General features: G+C 41.4%; 1 protein-coding gene across 2 annotated transcripts in view; it reads left to right on the top strand.

Annotated features, from left to right (window-relative positions):
* Positions 1 to 13,609, top strand: part of CENPI (centromere protein I) — a 68,214-nt gene that overhangs the window by 30,368 nt on the left and 24,237 nt on the right. For both annotated transcript variants that reach the window (XM_025372650.1, XM_025372649.1), the window contains 4 exons: positions 747 to 867; positions 2,333 to 2,424; positions 4,564 to 4,681; positions 4,769 to 4,833. In XM_025372650.1, coding sequence (XP_025228435.1) covers positions 747 to 867; positions 2,333 to 2,424; positions 4,564 to 4,681; positions 4,769 to 4,833 — 396 coding nt within the window. The remainder of the gene's footprint in view (positions 1 to 746; positions 868 to 2,332; positions 2,425 to 4,563; positions 4,682 to 4,768; positions 4,834 to 13,609) is intronic.

A 13,609-nucleotide genomic window follows, 5' to 3' on the forward strand; every position in this document is an offset into this window, starting at 1 on the left:
GCAGATCACTTGAGGTCAGGAGTTCGAGACCAGCCTGGCCAAAATGGTGAAACCCCATCTCTATTAAAAATACAAAAATTGGGCTGGGTGCGGTGGCTCATACCTGTAATCCCAGCACTTTGGGAGACTGAGGCAGGCAGATCACCTGAGGTCAGGAGTTCGAGACCAGTCTGACCAACCTGGAGAAACCCCACCTGTACTAAAAATACAAATTTAGCTGGGCGTGGTGGTGCATGCCTGTAATCCCAGCCATTTCGGAGGCTGAGCAGGAGAATCACTTGAACCCGGGAGGCGGAGGTTGCAGTGAGCCGAGATCACGCCATTGCACTCCAGCCTGGGCAACAAGAGCGAAAGTCCATCTCAAAAAAAAAAAAAAAATTAGCCTGGCTTGGTGGTGCATGCCTGTGGTTCCAGCTACTCAGGAGGCTGAGGCACGAGAATCGCTTGAACCTGGGAGGCAGAGGTTGCAGTGAGCTGAGATGGCGCAACTGCTCTCCAGCCTGGGTGACAGAGTGAGACTCCATCTCAGAACAAACAAACAAAAAAATTATTTTAAAAATATGTTGCTCAATCTGACCTCAAACTCCTGGGCCCAAGTGACCCTCCTGCCTCAGCCTCCCAAAATTTTGGGATTATAGACATGAGCCACCATGCCCAGCCTATTTTTGTTATATATTTTCTATATGACGATTCCCTTAGCCACTTTTCAGATACTTAACTGTTGATCGGTTGTTCTGTCATTGCAGCTGCCTTCTCAGATGGGCTCAGTGCTAAACAACTCTCTGCTGCTTCACTATATTAACTGTGTCAGAGATGAGCCAGTCTTGCTGAGATTTTATTACTGGTTGAGTCAAACATTACAAGAAGGTAAGAATTGAGTGAGGATGAACCAAGACAGTTAAGAAATGGGTTTCTTTTATAAGGGTGCCAAATTCTAGACAACAGGAGTCTTCATATGCTGTAATTATGTCTGTGGTAATCTTATATTTAGAGCATGAATGTTTCTGTTGTTGTAATTTTATTTTATTTTATTTATTTTTTTTTTTTTTGAGACTGAGTCTGGCTCTGTCGCCCAGGCTGGAGTGCGGTGGCCGGATCTCAGCTCACTGCAAGCTCCGCCTCCCGGGTTCACACCATTCTCCTGCCTCAGCCTCCCGAGTAGCTGGGACCACAGGCGCCCGCCACTTCGCCCGGCTAGTTTTTTGTATTTTTTAGTAGAGGTGGGGTTTCACCGTGTTAGCCAGGATGGTCTCGATCTCCTGACCTCGTGATCCGCCCGTCTCGGCCTCCCAAAGTGCTGGGATTACAGGCTTGAGCCACCGCGCCCGGCCTGTTGTAATTTTAAGGCAGTAAGAAGGTGGAGGGATTTTGTTAAGGAAACACTGCTGGATGGCCACCAAAACTCACTGGGTGGCTCCACTTTGATGACTATCACAATCCAAGGATTCTTCATTTTTGTATATTCAGTAACTTGCTGTTAGGGCCCCAGAGTCATCCCGTTAATGGTAACGAAACTCAAAAGAGACAAATGTATAAGCCAGAATGTCAGCTTATTATAAAATTAATTATTTCTGGTAAACAAAATGCTCATATCTGCCAACCAGAATATCCCCTCTCTGCTGTCAGCATATATGGGAGTCAAATTTGTCATTAGAAGATTTCTTAATTATAGAATTAAAGGAAAGGGCAGTGAGAAGTCTTTCATCCGGCCATAGTAAAGCCTGAGCATTTCATTCCTCCAATGGTGGGGGGCGGTGGGGAGGGGCAGGTATATTTCTCTAGAGAGAGTATTTCTTTTGACCAAATTTGAGTGTTTCTTTACTGGATACTGGATAAGCAACTCCTGATTCTTCTGGTGGTTAAAGTTGCTTTTAGTTGGTTCCAGTCCAATTCTCCTTCTTCTGCTCTGAAGAATATGATATAGGTTATTAGATTTCCACCTACTAAATTTCTGTCACTCTTACATTATACCCAGCCTACTCTAATTGAAGTTTAGGGTATTCTAAAACTTTTAATTCAGATGTTTATACTTTCTTCGATTGATTGCTATGTGATATAAAGCTTATCATATTCGTTATATGTGAATTCTCTCCATTTCTATAACCTTTTCCCTATATTTACACTATAAACTTTTCCCTATATTACTAAGTTGTTGAGGAATATCTCACTATCATCTCCATGTATCTGTTCCAGTCTGCATCATGAGTTAGCTAGGATGTATGAGACTTATGGCTTTTTTACTTTGTCACTTGTCACTTTAGTGATAATTATGTTTTGTGCACTTTTTTATTGTGGTACAACTAGATGCTTATATTTACTGTTTCTGCTCTAGAATGTATTTGGTATAAGGTGAATAATTATGAACATGGAAAAGAATTTACCAACTTCCTGGATACTATCATCAGGGCAGAGTGCTTCTTACAAGTAAGATTTCACTTGCTTCTTCCACTCTCCACCACTCTTTACTAAAATTTATTTAGATATCCATTGAAAACTTTTTCTTGCCTGGCTGCAGTGGCTCACACCTGTAATCTCAGCACTTTGGAGGCCAAGGCAGGTGGATCACTTGAGCCCAAGAGTTCAAGACCAGCTTGGGCAACACAGCAAAACCCCATCTCTACAAAGAATACAAAAATTAGCCAGGCATGGTGGCATGCATCTGTAGTCCCAGCTACTCAGGAGGATTAGGTGGGAGGATCACTTGAGCTCAGGAGGTCAAGGCTGCAGTGAGCCATAATTGTGCCACTGCACTGCAGCCTGGATCACAGAGTGAGATCCTGTCTCAAAAACAACAACAAAAAACCTTTTTTTTTAGTATCTGACATCTTTTGTAAATAATATTTGTTCAGTTTGAAGCTCATTATAGATAAAACTGAGTTGGACTTTTATCTTTGCACTGTTAGATTTAAAGAAAGAATATGTTGTATTATGCAAATAAAAGGGGAAAGCCTGTAATTTAAGAGAACAAACTGAAGATGTAATTAAATGTATTCAGTTAATTGAATTAGCCAGTAATGTAAATTTCATAGGGTCACTACTTATATCCTTATAATCAACAAACATTTTTTGAGCACCAAATATGTTCCAGCCAATGGACTATTTGGTCTGGGTAACCCTGAGTTGTATTTTAAGCTGCAGCTTAGGTATCAGCACCATCAAGAAACCTTCACTTATTGCCCAGTGTGGGTTAGCTCCTCGTTCTATGTGCTCCCATGGCTCCCTGTGCTTGCCTCTATCGTGACACTTTTAGCATCCATTTTTTCCACTCATTATGAGCTCCCAGCAGGCAGAAACCATGTCTAACTTTTCTTCATGTATAGATGTTCAGCTTGATTGATAAATGTTTGTGGAATAATTCTTTGTTTTTTTGTTTTTTTTTGAGACAAGGTCTTGTTCTGTTGCCCAGGCTGGAGTGTACTGGCACAATCATGGCTTACTGCAGCCTTGACCTCCTGGGCTCAATTGATCCTCCCCGCTCAGTCTAGTTAGTAGTTAGGACTACAGGTGTGCACCACCACTCCTGGCTATATTTTGTTTGTTTGTTGTATTTTTTTTTTTTTTTAATAAAAACGGGGATTTACCACGTTGCCCAGGCTGGTCTCAAGCTCCTGGGCTTAAGCGTTTCTTCTGCCTTGGCGTCCCAAAGTGCTGAGATTACAGGTGTGAGCCATCACACCCAACCCAAGTTTTAGGGATTTGGTGTGAAACCATTTAATTGGAAGCTGGGTGCAGATGATGGTAGTGAGTATAGCAATTTAGGTTGATGTTTACGTTTCCTACTTGGGAAGATGGATGGCATTCACTGAGAAAAGAAATATAGTAGGAGCAGGCTTGGAAGGAAAGATGTTTCACTTAAGAGAGTCCTAATAGGACATCAAAGCGGTAATATCCAGTACACAGTAAAATGATGAGTCTAGAGCTCAGGAATGAGATTTGGGCTAGAGATACAGATTTAGGAACCCTCATGTTAAAAGTGGCTTTAGCTATGATATGGATGAGATTGTACAGAGAATTCATGTCATGAAAAGAAGGTCTGAGGATAGAGTCCTGGTGCATGTCACTGTGAAAAGCTTAGGTGACAAAGGGAAAAAGGGAAGTCCCAGATCCTCACTCTGGTGGAAATATAAGCAACCTAGACATTTGAGCCTCTAAAGATGGAGCTGCCCAGAGTTAGGATTTGGTCTATGGCCTCTAATGAAATTCTAGCCCTATTACATAATATTGTATACATTTTATTGACTGTTCAAATTACTGCATGTATCCCAAGATAGTACATTTTATTTTTTAAAAAAAATTCTATAACTTTTAACCTTCTTTCCAATTGATGAACTTTTATGGTGTTTGATAACTATATTGATAAAGATGGTAATGTATGCAAATACTAATCATCTCATCCTTTTTCTGAGGAAGTCTGGCACCTAACCTAAGGCTTTTATTATATTCATGACAAAAAAATTAGTCTAAGAGTGAAGCAACTATAACACAAAATAAACTGGTTGTTTAGAGTGTAATTTTATGACTGAAGAGTTCCATATAAGGATTTACTATTCACTTGTGTTACAGGAGGGGTTTTATTCCTGTGAAGCATTCCTGTATAAGAGCCTTCCTCTCTGGGATGGCCTTTGTTGTCGGTCACAGTTCCTTCAGCTTGTGAGCTGGATTCCTTTTAGTAGCTTCTCTGGTATGTATTATGAAAATTTGGAGTCATTTAATTCAATGTACTAAGATTGAAAGGATTTTGAATAATCTTTTTTTTTTTTATTCCTAGAGGTGAAACCACTTCTTTTTGACCATCTAGCACAGCTCTTCTTTACATCAACCATTTATTTCAAGGTAACAAAAACTTGCCTTGCTTAGATTCAATAGGATGTATTATTCTATTGCTAGTGGTACACAATTCCAAACTGACATTACAGCAATGGTTTTATAACAGGATTTTCTTGGACCTGGGCTTTGAGGTGCTGCATCACTCAACTCAAAGTTAATGCATAGAATGTTCCTTTTTTAAGGCTGTGTTGCATACAGTTTTCCTGACCTGTTTCCACTTGTAGCAAATGACATAGTGAACGAACAAGTGGCAGACGCATATTAATAAAAACAAATGAACTGAGAAATACTTAGTTTGATTGTTGTAGTTTATATTTTTGTAGATACATTTATTCATTTCACAAATATTTTTTGAGCACCTACTATATACCCTTCTTGACACTGGGAATATAGTAGTGACCAAAGCAAACAAAACTCCCCTTGACATTCATATTTTATATTTATAGTAATCGTCGTTTTCTGCTAATAAAATTGTTCCAACCTTATATATAATATGTTACTATTTTGGGGTGGTCTCCAAGAAGACCAGTATGGCTTCCAGAAGTTCTACCTGAATGAGTTTGAGAGCCACTTTCTTATAGAATGGTTATTCCTATTCTAAAAGAGGGGCAATTAAGTAATGTTTCTTTTATAACTTTTTTTTTTTTTTTTTTTACCTTAAATCACTTACTGTTGGCCACATTGACAGGAAACATGTTGTCCTGGTTAGTGTTTGTCATAATTGAATGGCACTTGCTTAATTACCTATCACATTAAGTTGGATTTGAGGTCTATTTATGTTAATTGTAACTTTTACATCCTGACCAATATCATCATTCACATGATATCCACACCAATTCTCCCAGCTAATAAATTTTCAGAGACTTCAGTTTGAAATTTTTTTTTTTTTTTGCAATTCTCTCTCAGTCTTCTAATTGGGTCATTCTTTGTTTCTTCTCTTATTCTTCCACGCTAAAGAACAGTTTAAACATTAGGCTGGACCTTAGGAAATTGCCACTTCTTGTACGTCAGAGGTGGTTAATGATTGGCAGTTTGCTGTGGTTCAACCTAATATGCATATACACATTCATACACATATATGTGAGAGTGAGAGGAGTGGGGAGAGGAAGGAAGGAAGGGAGGGAACAGACAGCAGGCTAAAAGCAGAACTCAGGGGAATGCACAGTATTTAATTCTCAGGCCAAGAAGGAGGACAGTCTGAAGGAATCTTTTTTTTTTTTTTTTTTGAGACGGAGTCTCACTCTGTCGCCCAGGCTGGAGTGCAGTGGCCAGATCTCAGCTCGCTGCAAGCTCCGCCTCCCGGGTTCACGCCATTCTCCGGCCTCAGCCTCCCGAGTAGCTGGGACTACAGGCGCCCGCCACCTCGCCCGGCTAGTTTTTTGTATTTCTTAATAGAGACGGGGTTTCACCGTGTTAGCCAGGATGGTCTCGATCTCCTGACCTCGTGATCCGCCCGTCTCGGCCTCCCAAAGTGCTGGGATTACAGGCTTGAGCCACCGCGCCCGGCCTGAAGGAATCTTAAGAAATTGCCAGAGGTATAAAAATAACCAGGAGAATAATAGTTCCAAGGAAACAAAGGGAATATAGGATATCAAAAAAGAATGAAGGAATGATGTTGCTAAGTATCCCAGGAAGGTTCAGAAGGATACGGACAAAAAAAGTTTCTTTTAGAATTGACAATACAGAGGTTTTGGCTTCCTTAGTGAGTAGTTCCAATGGAACAACTTCTAGTTGTTAAGGTGGGATATGGAAATGTATTCAGAGGAGGTAGAAGTCAGATTGTGTGGGTTGAGGAGTGAGTGAAAAGTCAAGTCAAGACAATGAGTATAGAATATATTTCAAAATGTTTGACCAAAAAAAAAGTTGTAGAGAGAGCTATAGGGGGACTATGAACCAGGGGAAGTTGTTTGTTTGTTCGTTTGTTTGTTTTGCCTCTAAAATGAGAGAAACGTGAGTGTGTTTATAGATGGAGTCAAAGGAGCCAGTGGAGAAGAGGGAGAGGTTGAAAATGGAGAAAAGATTGGGGATAATTGATGGTACAAGGTTCCAGAAGAAATATGAAGGTATTGGGTTAAAACTAGGTAGTGAGATTTACTTGAATGGGTGGTTAGGAATTGGGAGGCACCATTTATCCTCTAAGACTGGAGCGAGGATGCATGGATAGGTGTATATATAGATATATTTGTAAAGTTAGAAGAAAGGGCAAGACAAAGTACTTTGTGGCTAAGAATGTTAAATTTCTCAAAATAAGAAGCATGATTTACAGAATAGAATTAAGTAGGACACTCCAGGAGGGCGTTAGCTGCTTAGGACAGCCAGGAAGAAAAAAGAACTGGTTAAAGACAAGTAAAAGGATTATTGAGCGTCATTAAGAGCCCAGCAGAAGTTGGTGATCATAAATTTGGAATGGCGCCAATCTTTGCAGTTGTGTGTTTTCTTCCACTTAGATATTGGAGAAGAGAAAGCAAATTATGAGATTGAATCAGTTTGGGTTTTGCTGGTTGAATGGAGTACAAAAGAGTTGTCATCAGCTGTGTGGTCTAGTCTAGATAGGAAAGTAAGGCCAGGAGAAGGCTGATAAACCTGAAAAAAGAGGTTAAAAATTAAGGAATTGGCTGGGTGCGGTGGCTTGCGCCTGTAATCCCAGCACTTTGGGAGGCTGAGGTGGGCGGATCACTTGAGGTCAGGAGTTTGAGACCAACCTGGCCAACGTGGTGAAACCCATCTCTACTAAAAATATAAAAATTAGCCGGGCGTGGTGGTGCGTGTCTGTAATCCCAACTACTCAGGAGGCTGAGGCAGGAGAATCGCTTGAACCCGGGAGGTGGAGGTTGCAGTGAGCTGAGAGTGCACCACTGCACTCCAGTCTGGGCAACAGAACAAGACTCCGTCTCAAAAAAAAAAAAAAAAAAAAGGAATTAAGGGGCTGAATGTCTCTGATGTTGAGAAACAAGAGTAGCTATAGTTGGAGTTGAGTCTGTGAGAAAGCTGAAATAGGAAGTTATAACAAAGAAAAAAATAATAGATTTTGGTGTGGTTCAGTTCAGGTTATGACAGAATCTAGTGTGTGGCTGTGAGAGTGGGTAACTAAGGTGGAGTGAAGGTGAAGGTTATTTGATTCAAAGTCAAGGAACTGTGAAGCTGAAATGTTAGGGGGATCATTTGCATGGTCACTGGTGTAACTGAGGTATTGATGGCAGGACACAATGCAGAGTTCTAAGGTCCTCAATGAATCTGGATAAGATTCCAAGTGATAGACAGCAGAGATATGAGAAGATAAAAAAATAGAGGGTAGTGTAGCTGGATAATACGAACAAAGGAGAAAGGGTTTTTTACACAAGGAAGGAGGAATAATGGTTTGGAAATAGGGTTGAAGATAACCTTTTGTGTTGTGTTCAGAAAAGCAAGGGATAGCAGACTCATGAGAAAAACTGACTGTAGCAAAATGCAATCAAATATTTAGCCTAACAAATTCAGCTTTTAGTAGTAGTTTGACTAATAAGATTCTTTCTGTAGCTCACAAATTATTTGTAAACAATCTTAAGGCAATGGAAAAATAAAACCATAATATACAAAAATCAAATGGATCCATTTCTTAGATGGAGTCTCACTCTGTTGCCCAGGCTGGAGTGCAGTGGCGTGATCTTGGCTTACTGCAACCTCCGCCTAGTGGGTTCAAGTGATTCTCTTGCCTCAGCCTCCCCAGTAGCTGGGATTGTAGGTGCCCTCCACCACATCCAGCTAATGTTTTGTATTTTTTTTTTTTTTTTTAAGACGGAGTCTCGCTCTGTCACCCAGGCTGGAGTGCAGTGGCCGGATGTCAGCTCACTGCAAGCTCTGCCTCCTGGATTTACGCCATTCTCCTCCCTCAGCCTCCGGAGTAGCTGGGACTACAGGTGCCCGCCACCTCGCCCGGCTAGTTTTTTGTATTTTTTAGTAGAGACGGGGTTTCACCGTGTTAGCCAGGATGGTCTCGATCTCCTGACCTCGTGATCCGCCCATCTCAGCCTCCCAAGGTGCTGGGATTACAGGCTTGAGCCACTACGCCCGGCCTGTTTTGTATTTTTTAGTAGAGACGGGGTTTCACCATGTTGTCCAGGCTGGTCACGAACTCCTGACCTCAGGTGATCCACCTGCCTTGGCCTCCCAGAGTGCTGGGATTATAGGCGTGAGCCACCGTGCCCAGCCTGTATATTATCTTTTAAATTAAATCTAATTTCCTTCTTAAAGTAGGATTTATTTCTGATTTTATATTTACCTTCTCAAAGAGGGGGCTTATATTCTGTTCCACATTAGCACTGGGAAGCTTAGTATAGGGCACTGCTTACTTCTAGTTGTTAAAGTGGGATAGATATGGAAATGTATTCAGAGGAAACAGTGTCCTGGTTTGGTGGTGAAGGAGAGCTAGGATATGATTAAGGTAAGAAGACAGAAAAAGCATACTTTGTAGAATATGAAGGAGTATGTTTAGGTTACCACAGAACAGAGGTTCTGGATACTGCAGTTGAGAGATTTGGCAAGGATGGGATCAATGAAAGAGGACAAGAAGCATAGAGACAAGGAAGAATAAGTGACTAAAGGGGCTTACATATTGGGAGGTGACTAAGAGTAACAGGAATGTGAAATATGGTAGAATTAGCTAAACAGTAGTTTCTGAGGCCTGTAGTAACTAGTTATTGCCTTGTTATTGTATAACTTGATTACCCAGCTTAGTCTAATAAATGAATAGTATTTTTAAAACCTATTAAAATATTTTCACATTTTCAGTGTGTTTTGTTTGGGTCTAGTCAGTTATGCCTATCAGCAAATAACTTATTTTCACCGAAGAATTTTGCATGGGAAAGGCCCCACACATCCACACTAATGTTGTTATATTTGTTTAGAGTGTTAATTTTTCAATATCTGTCCTTATTGATTTATCATTTTCCATAGAGTTGCAAACAGTGGACATAAATTAAAAAATCGGAATACATAATTAACATTGCATAATACTTTTCATGTTTCCACATAGTCGTCATAATGTTGTTAATAGTGGCACTGTAGTCCTTAGTACCATAATTTATTTAGTAATTTATTATTATTTCTCTCTTTTTAGAGACAGGATCTTGTTCTGTTGCCCAGGCTGGAGGGCAGTGGTATCACTGTAACCTTGAACTCCTGGGCTCAAGGGATTCTCCCACCTCAGCCTCCCAAGTAGCTGAGACTACAGGCATGTGCCACCAAACCTGGCTAATTTTTAAAGTTTTTGTAGAGACACGGTCTCACTATGTTGCCCAGGCTGGTCTCGAACTTCTGGCTTCAAATGATCCTTTCATCTCAGCCTCCCAAAGTGTTGGGATTACAGGTGTGAGCCACCATACCTGGCCTCTATTATTATTTCTAATTTGTTTCTTTTGTCGGAATAGATAACAGTCTTGAGCATCTTCATAATATAGGTTTTTTTCTTAAACTCTTCCCTTGGCATACATTTATAGAAGTGAGATTACTGGATGAAAAGTAAGGTGCTGTTCCTTAGCTAATGGGATGTACACTGCAAGTTCTTGGAAAGAAGGAGGATGCAGTGAATGGAGTGCTTAAATAACAAGAGTCTAGCAGCCATGGGGAAAGAATTGGGGTTTGGGAGATGATACTAGAATAAGGTAGACTAGCTAGGAGGATAAAGTGACCTCAAAGGTGTGAAGGCCTGGTCTTCATAGTTACAGTGGGATTGGGAAGGAAATGAACAAGTAGGACATTTTGAAGAAAAAAAAAATTGATAGAATATGGTGACTGAAGATAAAGTGTAAAGGATGCACGATGACTTGAAACTATCCAACTTGAGATAGTAAATGAACTAGGGATATTTTGCCTGGAGGAGAAAAGGCTAAGATTTTCTGGTTCCCTTCCAATATTTGAAGGATTGTCACATGAAAGGAGATCTCTGTGGCTTCAAGAAACAGAGGTAGATATATGGCAGTATCTTGTAACAGTTAGAGCAGACTTATGATGGAATAAAGGACTTTCAGAGGTGATATATTTCTTGACAGTGAAGTAGGTCAGGCAGAGGTTTAATGGCTGTCTATTCAGGATATTTATGTAGAAAAGGTTCACATGTAGGGTAGAGCTGTGTTTCTCAACCTTGTTTGTTTGTTCGTTTGTGTGTATGCGTGTGTGTGTGTTTTTAGATGGAGTCTTGCTGTGTTGCCAGGCTGGAGTGCAGTGACACGATCTCGGCTAATTGCAACCTCCGCCTCCCTGGTTGTAGCAATTCTGCCTCAGCCTCCCAAGTAGCTGGGAGTACAGGCACGTGCCACCACGCCCAGCTAATTTTTTTGGTATTTTTAGTAGAGACGGGGTTTCACCGTGTTAGCCAGGAAACCCATGTCTCAATCTCCTGACATGATCAGCCCGCCTTGGCCTTCCGAAGTGCTGGGATTATAAGCATGAGCCACCGCGCCCGGCTCAACCTTGTTTTTAAAAAGAAAACCGGCCGTAGGGCGGTGGCTCATGCCTGTAATCCCAGTACTTTGGGAGACTGAGGCGGGTGGATCATTTGAGGTCAGGAATTCGAGACCAGCCTGGCCAACATGGTGAAACCCCGCCTCTACTAAAAATACAAAAATTAGCCCGGCGTGGTGGCACATGCCTGTAATCCCAGCTACTCAAGAGGGTGAGGCCAGAGAATTGCTTGAGCCTGGGAGGCAGAGGTTGCAGTGAGCTGAGATCATGCCACTGTACTCCAGTTTGGGCGATGGAGTGAGATCCTGTCTCAAAAAAAAAAAAGACAAAACCTGTGTCCCCTTATCGTCATGAACATAAAAACCTCATATCTTTTTTTTTTTATTTATTAAGATGGAGTTTTGCCCTTGTTGCCCAGGCTGGAGTGCAATGGCAGGATCTCCACTCACTGCAACCTCTGCCTCCCAGGTTCAAGTAATTCTCCTGCCTCAGCCTCCCGAGTAGCTGGGATTACAGGTGCCTGCCACCACGCCTGGCTACTTTTTGTATTTTTAGTAGAGATGGGATTTTGCCATGTTGGCCAGGCTGGTCTCGAACTCCTGGCCTCAAGTGATCCTCCCACCTCAGACTCCCAAAGTTCTGGGATTACAAGTGTGGCCACTGCAACTGGCCCCTCATGCCTTTCTTTAATGTGGTGACAGGGGTAGGGTAGGTGGGGAATTAAAGATTTTTTTTTTTTTTTTTTTTGAGATGGAGTCACACTCTGTCACCAGGATGGAGTGCAGTGGCGTGATCTCGGCTCACTGCAACCTTTGACTCCCTGGTTCAAGTGAGTAGCCTCAGCCTCCCGAGTAGCTGGGATTACAGGCACATACCACCACATCCACCTAATTTTTGTATTTTTATTAGAGACGGGGTTTCTCCATGTTAGCCAGGATAGTCTTGATCTCCTGACCTTGTGATCCGCCCGCCTCAGCCTCACGAAGTGCTGGGATTACAGGTGTGAGCCACCACACCCGGCCAAGATTTTTTTTTTCTTTTCCTGAGATGGGATCTCATTCTGTTGCTCAGGCTGGTGTGCAGTGGTGCAATCTTGGCTCACTGCAACCTCTGCTTCCTTGAGCTCAAGTGATCCTCCTGGCTCCGCCTCCTAAGTAGTTGGGACTACAGGCACGTGCCACCATGCTTGGCTAATTTTTATATTTTTAGTAGAGACAGGGTTTCACCATGTTGCCCAGGCTGATTTCGAACTCCTTGACTCAAGGGATCTGCCCACCTTAGCCTCCCAAAGTGCTAGGATTACAGGCGTGAGCCACTGTGCACGGCCAAGATTTTTGTTTTCTTTTTGAGACAGCATCTCGCTGTGTCGGCCAAGCTGTAATGCAGTGCCATGGTCTCAGCTCACTGCAAACTCTGCTTCCCAGGCTCAAGCAATTCTCCTGCCTCAACATTCTGAGTAGCTGGGATTACAAGCATGTGCCACCACGCCCAGCTAATTTTTGTATTTTTAGTAGAGACGGGGTTTCACCATGTTGGCCAGGCTGATCTCGAACTCCTGACCTCAGGTAATCTGCCCGCCTCAGCCTCCCAAAGTGCTGGTATTACAGGCGTGAGCCACCACGCCCGGTCAAGATTTTTGTTTTCTAAATATAACATTGTATATACATACCTACCGTGTACCCACAAAAATTAAAAATAAAATATTTAAAAAATGATAATATACATTGTAATTTTGAATATCTTCAAATGATAAAATTCCTTGGTTGACACTGAAGTAGACTATTGTCTTAGATGATTCCAGAGTTACTTTCAACTAGAACATACTTCTAACCTGAATGTGAGTTGTCAAAAAGAATATTAATTGAACTGTACTCTGAGGTAGCAGTGAGCACTCTGTTACTGGAAACACTCAAATGATTAGTAGGCCATTATTTAGTAAGAATTTTTAAGAAAGGTTTGCTGTATTAGACTTTGGGATGGTATGGATTGCTTTCAAATTTATAGATATTATGGTTTATCATCATAAATGCCCTGGACAAATTTATGTCATCATTGTATGTTTTTGTATGTGATTGAGGCTTGGGAAATCGAGGCAAGGCCTGAGAAAAGAAAGACTAGAATTGCTTTTTTTTTTCAAAGTCACAGAAGGTATGATAAATTTTTATGACCGTCAAAAAGGTGGCAAATTGTAAGTGTAGACCACAAGGTAAAAAGGGAGAGGAATTCATATCTGTAGCAACTTCAAAAGTTCTCTGAGGGGGGATGATATAGATGCTGTTTTTATTTGATGATGTAATAGTTGTTATAAATGGAAGTAATTTAGAGAAAAGTCTGTTCTAGGCTG

The sequence above is a fragment of the Theropithecus gelada genome, chromosome X (genome assembly GCF_003255815.1).
Source record: "Theropithecus gelada isolate Dixy chromosome X, Tgel_1.0, whole genome shotgun sequence".
Taxonomy (NCBI): Eukaryota; Metazoa; Chordata; class Mammalia; order Primates; family Cercopithecidae; genus Theropithecus; species Theropithecus gelada.